Genomic DNA, 15,911 nt, shown 5'->3' on the forward strand with positions numbered 1-15,911 from the left:
ATCTTTGTGCTGTTATGCAGAAACTAAGACTCCCTACCCAGGTGGAGGATGGTGACTACACACTGACCACAAGCCCGTAGACCCAGATTGGCTGGAACCAGAAAGTTAATAATTAAGATTCCTGAAACACCACCCTGTTACCTCACCACCAAGCAATCAGAAGAAATTCATGCCCCCTGCACCCCTCACCCCAAATGTTGCCTTTAAAAATCCTTCCCTGAAAGCCATCAGGGAGTTCGGGTCTTTTTTTTCTTTTTTTGAAGGAATTATATAAAGATCTTGTTTATTTTTTTTAATAAATTTATTTATTTATTTTTGGCTACATTGAGTCTCTGTTGCTGCACATGGGCTTTCTCTATTTGTGGCAGATGGGGGCTAATGTTTGTTGCAGTGTGCGGGCTTCTCATTGTGGTGGCTTCTCTCTTTGTTTTTTTAAATTTATTTTATTATTGTTGGCTGCATTGGGTCTTCGTTGCTGCGTGTGGGCTTTCTCTAGATGTGGTGGCTTCTCTTGTTGTGGAGCATGGGCTCTGGGCACATGGGCTTCAGTAGTTGTGGCATGAGGGCTCAGTAGTTGTGGCTCATGGGCTCTAGAGTGCAGGCTAAGTAGTTGTGGTGCACAGGCCTAGTTGCTCCGTGGCATGTGGGATATTCCTGGGCTGAAAACTGTGTGCCCTGCATTGGCAGGCTGATTCTTAACCATTGCACCTCAAGGGAAGTCCAAGTTTGGATCTTTTGAGCATGAGCTGCCCATTCTTCTTGCTTGGCCCTGCAGTAAATGCTGTACTTCTCTTCACTACAACCTCATGTCAGTACCAAACTGCCAAGTTCGGTTTGGTAACACCGTCTTGGAGATATGTCACCACATATCCACATAACCCTTCTGAAGGGTTATACCAATTCCCCTTTGCAGTAGCAGTGAATGAGAGTACATGTTGCTTCATTACACACCCCAACACTAGGGTGTTATAGTTTCTAAAATCTTTGCCAGTTTGATTAGTACCACAGTGTTAATATAAATCCTATTAAACCAGCACCCTTAAATCAAGACAAAGGTCATTGAAAGGAGTGGAGAGGTATCATTAACTCAATTCCTTTGAATTTCCTGACTGGTCATTATTTTTTAGGAACTGAAAATAACCTTCATAATAATATATTGCATCTGTATATTTGAACTTTTTTTCCCAAGATTTTTACAGATGTCAATCAAGTGCTCTGGCTTGACTAGAATTAATGACCAATATAACACACAGGGAAAAATATCTCCCACATTCGATTTTGAAAAGTAAACTGAAAATGAAATTAAACACCCCACTCCCTCGTTTGGACAACAAAGACTCCTGCTTCTCTATTTAGTACATGCCCCACAGGGCACTTTTTTTGTCAGTCAAATATTCAAATCTAGGTGATTGGAAAATTTGATAAAATTCCAGAAGTCTAAGTAGACAGAGTTGTTATTATGTTTTGTTTGAGATAATCCTGGAATCCCAGTGAAGAATGCAATCATGCAGGATTTGTGGGACAGATCATTCCATGTCATTCCACAACATCTGGAGCACACCACTCCGGTGGTGCTGGTGCTCCGTGGTGGCAAAACCGACAAGAAACGAAAAACTAAGCAAGAGAATGTCAGCAAGTCCTACAGGCCACGAAGATCATAGGGCACAGTGATGTGTTGGATGGTGACTTGGGAACTCCTCTAGCAGATGTGGGCCAGGAAGGCCTCTCTGAGGACGTGACATTTTGACTGGGACCTGAGTGACCAGGACCAGCCTCCCTGGGAAGTGGTCCAGGCGGAGGGAGTAGCCACTGTAAAGGCCATGGGTAGCATCACAGGACCGCAGGTATCAGAGCTGGAAGAGGCAGAGAGGAAATTGGAGGCGACAGGCTTGTACCTCGACTTTCCAGACCCAAGTTCCTTTGACTACATGCCTCTGGGTAATTAGAAACCAGACCAGCAGGAGGAATGTTCTTTTGGGCTGAGATAATTTTGGTTAATTGTTCCATCTGTAGTTCACTGGGAAAAAGGCAGATGTGCTAAATGGATGAGCATGCATTTCCACCCAGTTGCAGAGACAGGGTAAGCTGAACAGACCTGAGGTTGAGGTCCTCTATGGCTCGTAAAGTCTGGGGGGATTGACACTCAGAGAACACTTTATTTTGTAAAACGTCTCCCTTGCAAGAAAGATCATGTGACTAATGACTGCAGTCCTCAGGTACCCAGCCCCTATCAAGAGCATGAACTGCTGATCTTATAGCCTAAACAGTACCTCCCCTCCAACACCCTCGATTTTGCTTGTTATGGATCAGGTAGCTGTTCTGGTTAAGCTTCTGCTCCTGGCTGCATAGAAGACCTGGGGCCTCCATAGGTCTGGGAGCCACAAGCAGAAGCCTGAATCTGCCCAGGCTCCCAGACGGGGACCCACTGGAGCCGAGAGCACCGTTGACAGACAATGAAAGTGTAGTGTTATTCTTGGGACAAAAACCACTGGAGATCAATTCAGAGATGAATAGCATCCAACCGTGTCCCTCTGAAAAGCAAACTCCAGTGGCAATCTCTACCTACCTTCCTTTCTAGCCAGGTCTCTGGACATGGCAGACTCCCTATTGCTATTCCATAGCTAGGCGGGTGACTCCTTTCCGTCCTTTCTCTTCCCCACTCAGTCCTGTCCAGTCCTCTCAGGGCAAATATAGCTGATAAACTTCTAAGCTGAAAGGCAGTATCCCTGATATATAAAGAGCTTCTATAAATGAAAAAAAAAAAAAAAAAGGTGACTGACCCTAAAGAAAAGTATGCCTAACATACGGAGAGTCACTTTATAGAGAAAGGAATGCAAATGACTCTTACCCATGTGAAAATATGTCCAAACTCGCTCATAAGAGGAAAGCAAATTAAAGCCATGCTAAGATCAGACTGGCAAAAATCCAAAAGTTTGACAACTAGTGTGCAAGGCTGTGAGGCTGATGGGCACTGTCATACTTTGCTGGAGGGAGTGCAATGTGGTACAGCCCCAATGGAGAGGAATTTGGCAATCCCAGCAAGATAATATATGTGTTGCTCCAGCAATCCAGAAAATTTCTAGAAGCTCTCCCAAAGGTACACTGGCAAAAATAAGGCAAGACAGCTGCACAAAGATGGGGAAAGTGTATATAAGAAGGGAGGGGTGCCTAAATATATGTCACATATTTGTTTATGAAAATTAAAAATGAAGGATAAATCATACAACTAAAAGATAGTTTCTTATGGAGGGGAAAAACAAAGGAACTAGACTTCTTTGAGTAAAGCGTGTTCTGTAGATTTAACTATGGAACCATGAAGCATATTTTACATACTAATAAAGCAACGTTAAATTTTTTAAAAAGGAATCCATAGAAATTACGAGTAAATTGAGTTAATGAGCCTAACAGTGTGTCCAGTTAGTGACACAACCACACAGAGAGGAACTATGATGAGTAGTTTTGAAACCCAGCAATTTACTTTAAGGACAAAAAACCAAATAGAAAACAAAAATGTCTCAAACTTTTCAGTCATCATATTGTTAAAAGTGGAGTTAGTATTGTTATTCTGAGACTATTGTGTGTCGAGTGTGGGATAAAGTGAAATGTGCATTGAAGGATATTTAGCATCTCAGCCTCTGAGGCACTGTCAGTAGCTTTCCCTTAAACACTAAGAGCACTCCACATATGTTCAGACACCCTCTGTGGGGACAGTATCACCATGGAGAGCCACTGCAAGGGCTCTCAGTTTTACAGATGAGACATCGAGGCTCTTAAAAGTCTAAGTCATTTTCCCAAAGTCAAATGCCTGAGGTGGTGTCCAAGGGGCAAATCTGGAATTGAACTGCACCCACTAGACTCCAAGCCTGTTCTCCTGACTCCTACAATGAGTTGTGACCTCCAAGTTGACCCTAGTAGTACCATCTCTCCTGCCTGCCCTCTGCCTGCTCTGAGGATGTTTACTTTCCACAGGCATTTCCTACCCATGGTAGGAACAGGGCAGCACAGTGCTTGGACAAAGGAAGGACTTGAAAAATGTTGGGAAAAAATGAATGAATGAATGAATGAAAACAGAGAAAATTGCCTTCTTTTCTGCTTGGAAAAAAAGCTAGTAGGAGAAAATAAAGAAGAAATGATTCTTAAGGAGAGGCCAGGATTCAAGAGCCATTGAGATACCTCTGTGTCAGGGGGTTTCCAAGACCACCCTCAGGCTCCAAGATTCACCTGAATCAGGACTCAGAAAAGCTGTTATACTCACGGTTGCAGTGTACTGCAGCAAAAGGATCCATATTGAAATCACCAAAGGGAAAGGTGCATGGAGCAAAGACCAGGAGAGACCAGGTACAAGCTTCCAAGTGTCCTCTTCCAGTGGAGTTGCATGGATACGTGCAACTCTCCCAGCAATGCCATGTGACAACAGGTGTGAAGTGTTGTCAACCTGGGAAGCTTATCTGAGCTCAGGGTTTTTATTGGGGTCAGTCACTTAGGTATGCAGTGCCTGCCTGCCTGACCTCAGCTACTCAGACTCCAGAGCAAAAACAGGCATCCACCATAAATCACACTGTTGGCATAAACTCTAATCAAACCTAGCACAATGTGACCCAAGGCCACAGGCATACAAAACTGTTCTAATCAAGCAGAACATCCCAAGGGCTCAGAGCTCTTTCTCCCAGGAGCCAGCCAAGGGCCAGTCCTGAAGACAGGTGTTTCTTGGAAATGTGCAGAGTTTGAGCAGCCACAGCCTCCTGGGTTAACCCTTTCCTGCCCAACCTCCTAAGCAGAGGTGAGAGGTGTGCAGGCCCACCCACCCCTTGTCCTGCAATACTTCCTACATCAGCACCTTCTTGAGGATCCAAAATCATTTCCAAAATGGGGTTTGCAAGTTGATCCATTGGAAGACAGGATGAAAATATCGGGATTTCCATTTCTATGGTTTTTTTTAAAAAAATTGTGATTAAAAACACATAAAATTTACCATCTCAACCATTTTTAGGTGTACATTTCTGTAGTGTTAAGTATATCCACGTTGTCGTGCAGCAGATATTCGGAACTTTTCATCTTGCAAAACTAAACCTGTATCTGTTGAACAGCAACTCCCCATTTCCGCCTCCCCCAAACCCCTGATGACTATTATTCTACTTTCTGTCTCTATGAATTTGAACACTTTAGATCCGTCATATAGGTGGAATCATACAGTATTTGTCTTTTTGTGACTGGCTTATTTCACTTAGCATAGAATGTCTTCCAGGCTCATCTATATTGTAGCATGTGCCAGAATTTTCTTCCTTTTAAGGCTGAATAATATTTCATTGATTGTATAGATCACATTTTGTTTATTCATCCATCAGTGGACATTTGGGTTGCTTCCATCTCTTGGCTATCGTGAATAATGTTGCAATGAACATGAATGTGCAAATATCTCTTTGAGCTCTTGCTTTCAATTCTTTTGGATATGTACCCAGACATAGGATTGCTAGATCACATGACGATTCTATTTTTAATATTTTGAGGAGTGTCCATACTGTTTTCCATAGCAGCTGCACCATTTTACATTCCCACCAACAGTGCACAAGGGTTGCAGTTTCTCCATATCTTTGCCAACACTTGCTATCTTTTTTATTTTTTTCATAGTGGCCATCCTAATGGGTGTGAATCTCTATGTTTTTAGTCTATAAAACTAAATTTCATAGCTGGACCAAAGCTGACCTGGCTTTGTACATCTGCAGGTCCTTGGACAGGCTTGGTTTCCTGAAGGAAGAGGGAAAGTGTCACCCTTGGAGCAAGGGACACCATGGTGATAGGCCCTCCATCTTTGAATATTTTTTATTTTATTACAGAGTACTTCAGCCCAGTTAATGGGTTTCAGAATTATATTATCCAGTTTTAATTAAACTAAGCCTCAAATTATGATCAAGGAATCCTTACAAAAATGATCTTCAAAAACCCCACAGATATAACATGATGCAAACCTGAACAAACATGTGAAAACAGCCAAGTGACCCTTTTCCTAACCTCATCTGAGTTCTCTCCCAGACACATTTTGATGTAAAAACAAGAACAATCTAATAAGAAATTGGCCAAAAAAGGGGAAGAATTAAGAAAACCACCGAAAATATATGCATCCACTTATTAACAGTGAAGCCCACATGCAGTGTGTATCATGCCTTCAGACAGGAAGACATCAGCTAATGATAGTGTGTGTGCACGTGCATGCCCACATGCATGTGTGCTCACTAAAATCTTTTATCAATGGGGCATACGATCAAAAATATTTGGAGACGACTGCTCTAGTTAGAGGATTAGGAATTACGGGGTCACTGTTTTTCATACTGGATTTTTCAGGCAAGAGACCCACTCGTTCGGAGGAATAACCGAAAGATATTGGGCGCAGGCTGGGACAGTCATCACATATAGAGAACAGAACTTGGCTTTGTTAAGGAAAGGAGAGTGGCCTGGGAACTATCCCAAGCCCTAAACAGTTGACCCCAATGTTGTGGTAACATCTCCTTTGTGACTACTCCCTGGAACTCCTCCCTTCTTTTAAACTTATCCTCGGTTTTGTCATCTGTAAAATGGTGACATCATCGGGGGGGCTGGGGTGAGGTGCTGGGCATAGTGTCTGCACACAGCGAGGATGCTCCAGGGGCAGCTAGTCTGATTACTGGACTCTTTGTTAAGCTTTCAGAGCCAGAAAAATATTCCATACAAAAATATTCCATTGTGAAAATGTTATGATGAGTATGGAAAGAAATAGGAATCTCCCCTAATTCTCCCCTTAAGGGATGACCATTTTCAGTATGTTTCCATTTCCATAAATGGCTGCAGGAAACAGTCTGAGATCCTGATTTTTAAACTTACTTCTTTTCATGGGTTTTCCTATGTCAATAAATTCTTTGTAAAATCATTTCGAATGGCTACATTATGCTCCACCGGTGGCTGTCCTATACTTAGCATGCTAGGCCTCCTGTCACCTCTATAGGCTTCTTCCTGTGCCTGGTGAGCCCCTCCCCAGCTCTGGCCTTAGTTTCTCTCTCCCCGGAGCGCCTCCAGCCTGATGGGGTCGGAGGGAGCCCAGGCCTGGGTCTCAGCTCCCGATGGTTCCCAGGTCCCTGCCAGCCCTGCAGGTCAAGAAGAAGTAGCTGTCATTTCCTCTTCCATGGTCAGCCCCCGGACATGCACACACAGGCACTCCTAGACCCTTAGCCAGAGCCTATTACAGAGGCTGCATGCAGGAGTGCCTTGTCCGATGACTGATGGATAAGTGAACGAGAGAAGAATGGAAGGAAGAGGGAAGGAGGGAGAGAGGGAGGGAGGAAGGGCAGAAGGAAGGAAGGAAGGGAGGGAGGGAGGGAGGGTGGGTGTTTGCACATACCTCCAAGCTCCCACTATTCCTTTCCCTCGAACACTCTTTTAATCCTCCAAGTGCCAGTCAGAGCCCCCTCTGTGCAGCCGTCTTAGGCTGCAACTCCATGTGCACAGCCTTGCTTGACCTTCACAGCAACCCTTGCGAGGGAGGTCCTGTTATTACTACGTTTTGCAGATCAAGAAACTGAGGCTCAGCAAGTTTTAATAATTTGCCCAAACCCACGCAGTAGGGAGAGGAAAAAGCGGGGTCTGGACTCCTTCCTAATGCCCTAGTCAGGGGTCCTCACCCTCAGGCTTCCGCAGCTGGGGGCAGCCAAACACAGCCCTTGGAACCGGAACCGGGACTCTTGTGATCACGTCCTGTTCCTGGTCTGCGTCTCCTCTGAGAACGTGCCCCTCCAGGACACGCCAAGCCCTAGCAGAGGACTGCATTGCAAGCACTTGGGGAGTTTTTCTTGAATGCCTGAGTGAAGAAATGCTTTCCTGTTTCCTGGTACTAGCCCCAGACTCTCATTTGATAAGGGAAGAATCAGATTTTGGAAAAACAGCAACCGCTTTGGAACACCAGTTGGTGCCACAGTCTCAGTGGATTTTTAAAAAAATTCAGAGAGCAACTGGTGTCTTTTCTCCTTCTTTCGGTTCCTTTTGTTAAACTGCCGTGTGTTCCTGGTGACCAGATCTCGGATGACATGGAGGCAAGAAGAAGTGGGAGAAAGGCAGAAGGCGGGACTCTCTGATTCCTGAGGACCTTTGTGACTGGTGGGGTTCAGGCTTTTCGCAGGATTATGGGCCTGGCATGGGCTCTCAGCTCCCTGCAGAGCCTGGTGGTTCCTGTGGCTAGAACAGTACCCTGGATTCCACTTTGGTGACGGTTATACCAGGCTTTGTCCCTGCCCCCTTGAGCACAAAACACTCTGCAGTTCTAGCTGAGAAAGTGTGCCAGTCTGGAAAGCACAAACCCCTGGCTCTCTCTGGTCTGCACAGAACGGATACTCTCTTTGCTAAAACAACCAACCCTCCTTGGCAGAAAGGGTGGTGGCAGCCAGTGGCCTGCCGACTGCTTTTGCAGAATGTTCTACTCACTGCTTCTGACAGGCCCAAGCTCATCAAATTCTAATAAATATCACTTTCAATAAATCCCTCTTAAACGACTTTCTCAAATTAATATGGATTAATTATAAGCATCAATCCCTCATATAAGTCCCGATTGTGCAGATGCTGTGCTGGGCACTTTTTGTGAATCATTTAACATTTGTGAAAATCCCTCCAAGCTTTTAATTATGCCCATTTCACAGATGAAGAAAACTGAGATGCCCAAGCCTAAATAACATGCCCGAGTTTGCCCAGTGAAAGGTGGCAGAGCCAGATCTCAAACCTTTGTCTTTCTGACTCCAAAGCCCATGCCTTTCCCTGCAGCACTATAGTTGGGGTCTTGCTTTGCATGTGCACCCTTCTGCCCTGTTCCCTCCTCATTCCAGGCTTAGGCTGCTGATGACCACCAGCTTGGCCTATTTTTTGTAAAATGCTATTGTCTGCCATGGGTCACAGTGTAGATGGCCCAGGACACCAAGTGTGTGTCTGTGAGACAGAGAGAGAGAGAGAGAGAGAGAGAGACAGAGAGAGCGGGAGAACACATGCTTGAGGGAGCAGAGTGTCCATATCAGTCAGTGCCTGGAGACTCTTTCCATGATTGCAGGTTGGAAGGAGTTCCTCAATATCCCAAATCAGATTCTGACTTCAGTCCCAGGTTGGCTGTGCCACTTTCAAGAGTTAGAATGTGTTGGATGGATGAACTGACATGTATCTGAAACTCAACCAGGCCAAATCTCATTACCAACTGGAAGCTCACCTGTATTAGTCAGGTTGGGCTGCTATAACAAAATACCATAGGCTGAGTGGCTTAAACAAACACACATGTATTTCTCACAGTTTCTGGAGGCTGGGAAGTCCAAGATCAAGGTGCCCGCAGATTTGGTTCCTGGTGAGAACTTTCTTTCTGGCTTGCAGATGACTGCCTTCTGGTTATGTCTTCCCTCACATTGCAGACACAGAAAGGCTCTGGTCTCCCTTCCTCTTCTTATAAGGGCCCTAATCCCATCATGGGGGCCCCACCCTCATGACCTCATCTAAACCTAATTACCTCCCAAAGACTTCATCTCCAAACACCATCACATTGGGGGTTAGGGTTTCAACATATGAATTTGGAGGGGGGAAGGCATATTTTCAGTCCATAGCTCCCCCTCCCAACACCAGTACAGCCTACCACACATACTGGTGACCTCAGGATGGCTGCAGACTTCCCGTAGCCATCCAGGCAGCTTGGCCAAGGCCCTGGGAGGCCTGCAGCCAGTGGAGGTGCAGTTACCCTCCTGTCTGCCCTCCGTCCTCAGTGGCGGAGGTCTGTTGGCTCCAACTGTTCCTCCCCTTGCTCAAAGTACTCCAGGGGAATCAGCAGGCCCCAGGACTTCCAGCCCCACAGTGTGGGCGACAGTGGTCACCTCTTTCCAGGGGAGGCTGACTGCCCCTTAGCAGAGTCCCTAGAGCTGGTGACAGGGCAGATCTCCCAAGCTGCCAGCTCTCCCTGTAGGGACAACTGGGAGGGAAAGAGGAAGAGGGAGACATTCTAGTTAGGGAGAGAAAATATGCCAGGAAGATACTGGAGAATAATTCCATGGTAATACTTGAACAAGTTCAAGTTTATACTGGTCCACAATCCCTTATCTGCAATTCTGACATCCAAAGATTTCTAAATATTAAAAGTTTTCCTTAATCTATTTGATGGCAAAACATGACCTGAGCTGATGTGAGGCAATGTGTGACATCTGTATTTATTCCACCTAGAGTGCCTATTCCTATTTCCTGCACTGAAATGTCAAGATGGCTGGTTGTGGAGTGCAGCCCTAGACCAGGAGTTCCACTAGAATCCAACAGTGGAGGGATTCTAATGTCAACCTCTAGTCAAGGCTGTTTGAGCATCAGATTAGAGGCTTGAGAGGAAACAGCTGATAAGCCGAAGCAGGGCCTTTCAGTCTCCTGGGCATCGTCTTTCAGATAAGTAAAATAGACAGAGGTGTCAAGTCCAATGTCAAATGCACTCCATTCCACACCTATAGCTCTATAAAGGCCACAGAGAACTACACTTTGGCTTCCCTGCACTTTCTACTTTGGCAAGAGTAATGCCATCAACCTTCTGGAAAGCACCGCCTTATAGAGTGTAATGGGTGAAGTGTTCTTATAAAGCGGGGAATCTGGACACAAAAACAAGCATGCACAAACAGGAGGTGATGTGAAGACTGCCATTATGCTGCCACAAGCCAAGGACTATCGGGGGCTACCAGAAGCTGGAAGAGGCAAGGTAGGATCCTTCTCCTACCAGGTACAGAGGGAGGATGACCCTGCTGACACCTTGATTTTGGACTTCCGTCCTGCAAGCCTGTGAGATGATAAATTCCTGTTCTAAGCTCCCTATGCCTCTGCAGCTCCCTCTGCCCGGCACACTCTTCTCCAGCTTCTTCATCTGGCTCACCCCCATCTGTCCCCTAGAACTCCCCTGCATCCCCTCTGTGAACTACTTCCTAACCTGCAGACTGGGTCAGGCATACCTCTGGGGTACGTGCACCTTGACAGAAGCAGCTCTGTGGGGCCTTGTCCGTAGGGCAGGAACCATGGCCCCCCTGTTGGCCCCTCGCCACTCCTTGAGGGCAGGGTCCAGGCCCACAGAAGGCCCCGAGAATGGACTGGATGACCCCGATGTTGGCTTTTCAGGAACTCCCCTTGGCCCTCCATAAAGCAAGGTGAGCCCACCTGTTTCTTTCTGCAGGAGCTCTCCAAGCTGGGTCTGGGGCGTGACATGGAGGTGGAGCTGCGGATTCTTCAACTGCCAGTGGATTACAGAGAGGTGAAGCAGAGGGTCACCAGAATCTGGGAGGATCTTCAACCGCAAGTAAATGACAGCTGGGGAGGCAGCTGGGCTGGGGGACAGAGGGCTGATTATGTGGTGGAGACCCAGAACCTGTGAACCCCAGGACGCTGTTTCTAGGGTTGATGGCTGAAGTGTACCCTGCCCCCTCATCCCACCAGTAAGGGCCCAGATGATTTCATAAGGGTCTATTTGTAAAAGTTTAAGATGAAAGACAGAGTAGATCTTGGAATAAGACTCTGGAGAGAGAGAAGGAGGAAAAGAAATGGAAGCTTTATTCCCAGCCCGGACCCAAAGGTAGTTCCAACTAACAGAGAGGCCCTTGGGTTAGGTCCCAGCCAGGCCCTCGCAGGGGCAGGTGGGTTGTGAGGTGGGCTGAGAGGCAAGGACCTCTTGGACCTAGGAGAGCAGTTTGAGGGCAGCCCGCACTGGGAGACGGGAGAGTGGCCCACCTGGGGAGGCCCATCTTCATCACTCCCAGCCTATCTTACCACAACAGAGTTACTATATAGGAAGCTGGTACAAATATCCCCCAAATACGACGACCAGATAATATTAATAAAACACAGACCACCAAACCATTAAGACAACACCCCCAATATTTTGATAAAACAATCAGCTATTTTTTCAAAGAGGAAAAATAATCGGCTCAAAAAATTCTAACAATATTTTATTAGACTGTTACTAACTTCCTTTATTAAAGAGTTTCATAAAAGAGATGGAAGCCTCCACAGAAAGGCTAAACTTCCCCTGGGACACGCTTAGATACCAGCTGGATCCCCCAGGGAAAAAGGGAATACACTACCGTGTAAGAATATTTTAAAATATAAAAGATGCCACATGGGTTTCTATCCAGCTGTTTTTCATTCCAGCACATTGATCAGGGGAAGCAGGCAGGGGATGGGGGTGATGCTGGCACATTTGGGAGGTTGAGGTGTCTTGCACCCCGGAGCTCTCCCTCTGTGTGGTCTGGGGAGTAGAGCAGACCTCAGTTTCCCTAATCTCCTGGCGCCACGTGTGTTCACACAGCTCGTTGTGCATGTGGGCGTGGACCCCACCGCCAAGGCCATCTTTCTGGAACAGTGCGGCAAGAACTGGGGCTACGGGGACGCCGACATCCGAGGCTTCCACCCTGAGCGTGGCGTGTGCCTTCCAGATGGCCCGGAAGTGATCGCTTCCGGAGTCAGCATGAGGGCAGTCAGCAGGCGCGCGGTGGTCGAGGGCGTGGAGGTGGCCTTTTCCCGAGATGCAGGCAGGTGCGTTTTGTTCCTGGGCACGTAGGGGAGGAGGAAGGGCTGAAGTGGCCTCTGACCAGCCTTTCTCCGGGGATGTGCCATCCTGTGCCATCCAGCTGGGTGCTTGGCGGCAGGGAACAGCCCAGAGTCACCCTGCACACTGGCCCATTGCTCACTCACGCCCAGGCCTTGTTCCGAGTCCCCCTCCCACTCACCGGCCTGGTGGCTGGCAGAGGAGAAGGGGTAGGATGGAGATGTTGAGAGCCACTAACATTTTATGGATGTTTTATTTTTATTTATTGCCGGCAAAGTTGTGAATTAACTTCTGGTTTAGCCCAGATGAAGATTAATTTACCTTTTTTTCTCCAGACTCTGACCCCCTAGGAGAGAGTTACTCCTCCCTGCAAAGAATGAATGAACAAATTGGTACCAAATTAAGTCCTATGAACCCTGCTCAGGTCCTAGCCTGGCCTCTGAGTGTTCTTTTTCCCTTTGGGTTCGAGCTTTAGTCAGTGGTCAAAGAGTGGCGAAGTGGGAACTAAGTTCACAGATCAACTTCTCACCTACCTGGTGAGAGAGATTTAATTTTAAAGATAAAGACAAAGGGAGGCAGAGTGACGCTAATGATGGGGAGGCATATGCATTAGTCTGCCTGGGAAGGGGCAGGGCTTTTTTGAGGGAGTGAGGTGCCACCCCCTTTTTATCCTTTTTATGGTCCTTAATCACTGGTCCTGGACACCAGTAGGTGTGTCTTATTAAGCATATTAAGCTAGTTTAGTAAAATCAACATATAATAAGACTCAGGGTCTGTTGGAGGTCAGGTTCCTGGCCATCTTGGTCCCAGCTAGTACCACCTGTTTTTGTTTGTTTGTTTGTAGCTTTCTTTCTTATCTCTGGATCCTTTCACTTAAAGATTTATGTTAACTCCTGCTAAAGGTGGGGGTTGGCAGGTTTTGAGCAAAGACCTGGAGCAGCTCTGGCAATAAAATCCCCCTTTCCTCGTTATTGCTCCTCATTCTTGAGGGGCATTGAAGGGCAAAGGTCTGACTTCTGAACTGCTTCCTGCTGAACATGAGCATAATTTTTGCCTGGATTAGAGGAGCAGAACTGTTCCTGACTAGCCTAAAATAAGTCTGATTTTCGCCAAGCTGCAGTCCCAGTTGCTTGTACCCTTGTGTTAGTATCATCTAAAGTTTGATGGCTTCAAGCTGTTTACTGAGGAAGTTGACAAGGCAGTTAAGGAGGCAAGGCCCAAAGATAAGCAGGAGGATAATAGCAATTAGGCCTGGGTGAGATTTTGTAGAGTGATTTCTTGGTATGCGAAGCCTCCCCAGGGAGCTGCTAGTCTGGAGCAGTCCCTATTCCTGCCAGAATGAGTCCTATTGCTCTTTTATCTCAGGGCAGGGTGATATTATGAATGGTTATATGTAGGTTCTGAGAATTTAGCTGGTCTAGCATGCAATGTTCCCCCAACTGGGCATTATCCAAACAAGGAAGGGCTAGAGCCCACCCCAGAGAAGGGAAGGAGGAGTTGGGGTTGGTCTGATGGGGCAGTTGGTTTATTCTTGGGCCACAAAGGAACAGGTACCCAGGGGGAGCTTATGTTCTGGGGAGTTGAACCACCTCCATAAGTGGCTAGCCCAAGAGGGGGTGCCCTTGCAGTGCGGGGAGAAAGGCCCACCTGCATAGCAGGGGTTACTGAGGGATTCTTCACTAGTGGCTTTTCCATAGGCCTTAGGAGGGCCATATACTAAATGCCAGACAACTGGCATTTTCCCTCTCCAATAAGTACATCTCCCTTCCGGTCCCTGTGTGTATTCATCAGGTTGGTTCAGAGGGCACCAACAGGTGAGATTTCCACAGGAGTCAATCCCGGGGTACTTAAATTGTGGGATAATGGAAGAAGCATTGATCGGAGTCCAGAGCAGCCCTAAGGGGTTATTCCAAGTTCCTCCCTTTGGTAGGGGCATTTAATAGGGGCAGGGGCAGCCAGAAGATCAGAGCAATGGCACTTTAGAGTGAGTGCTTTGTATTCGTTAGAGGGAATCCAAGCAGGGAAGCTGCGTTAGGGATGGGATATGAACTTCAAGAGGGGTAGGTTTAGCCAAGGTGAGAGTGAGGTTATCATTCTTAGAGGTAAAATATAATACCTTTAATCCATAGGTGTCACTTGGAGAGTGGGGGTGACAGATCCAGCACTGGGATAGATTTTCTCCACAGGCTATAATTCTCGAGAAATTTACTATTGCATTGAATTCCCATTCTGTGTGGACGGTTGTAAGAGATAGATAGAGCAGAGAAGAAACAATAGACAATAATGGCCACTCATCCTGCTTCCAATGTTAGTATCCCATATGTCCAGCATGTTCAGAGGAGGTGTTTGACAGAGGGAGGGGGTTTGGCAGAACAACAGAAGCCAAGTAAGGCAATAGTAATGATGAGGCCAACTAATAAGCCTGTCCACCACATTACTTATCTATTGGTAAGTTAGTCCTTTTCAAAAGTAACTTAAGGTGTGTGACAGGTTCACAGGTGTATTGAGTGCATGGCTCAGTAACTTCTTCCTCAGGTGTAGGTGCCGTCTTCACTCTGGTATGGTGGGCCCATGGAGTTATGCCCTGCAATTGTCAGGCTGAATGAGTGGTCAAGATAAGAAGACAAGGTCCTGTCCACTTGGGGTCTAACTGGTCTTGTGGATTTCCAGCCTTCCAGGTTTTCAAATAAACCCAATCCCCAGGGTACAAAGAATGTAAAACCATGTCAGAAGGGGAAGGCAATTCCTGATTCCCTTAGGCGTGTAAAGCTTTGATTATTTCCCCTCTCTGTAAGGCATATTTCATTTGGTCCATATCCCTAAGGTTGGCTTTGTAGCCAGGTCCTTCAGGAATGGGCCTCCTGTACATGATCTCTTATGGACTTAACCTGAGCTTTCCTTTAGGGGCTAATTGCATTCTCCAAAGTGCTGTGGGGTGAAGGGAGATCCAAGGTTGATGAGTCTCTTGACATAGTTTGGCTAAATTTCTTTTGAGAGTTTCATTTGTTCTTTTTACTTTTCCTAAAGATTGTGGTCTCCAAGAAGAGTGTAAGCTCCATTTAATTCCTAGGGCTCTAGAGACTTCCTTAGTAATTTGAGAAACAAAGGCGGGCCCACTGTCGCTTTGAATGGATTTAGGGAGCCCAAACTGAGGGATTATTTTTTTGAGCAGGGCCTTAGAGATCTCCGAGGTAGTCTTGGTTTGGGTCGGGAATGTCTCCATCCAGCCAGAGGTGTCAGTCAAACCAGCAAATATCTAAAAATTTCCTTGTGCCTGGGGCATTACCGTAAAATCAGTTTACCAGTCGTGACCTGGATGTGTGCCTCTGTACTGGGTGGGGGTCACTCCCTGGACCTTGGT

The 15,911-nt window shown here is 46.6% G+C and overlaps 1 protein-coding gene across 1 annotated transcript in view; it reads left to right on the plus strand.

Moving 5' to 3' along the window:
* Nucleotides 1-15,911, plus strand: part of PGPEP1L (pyroglutamyl-peptidase I like) — a 48,202-nt gene that overhangs the window by 24,426 nt on the left and 7,865 nt on the right. The window contains 2 exon segments of the mRNA XM_032622096.1: nt 11,183-11,260; nt 12,311-12,537. Of these exon segments, the coding sequence (XP_032477987.1) occupies nt 11,183-11,260; nt 12,311-12,537 (305 nt within the window).

This window comes from Phocoena sinus, chromosome 2, assembly GCF_008692025.1.
Source record: "Phocoena sinus isolate mPhoSin1 chromosome 2, mPhoSin1.pri, whole genome shotgun sequence".
Lineage (NCBI taxonomy): Eukaryota > Metazoa > Chordata > Mammalia > Artiodactyla > Phocoenidae > Phocoena > Phocoena sinus.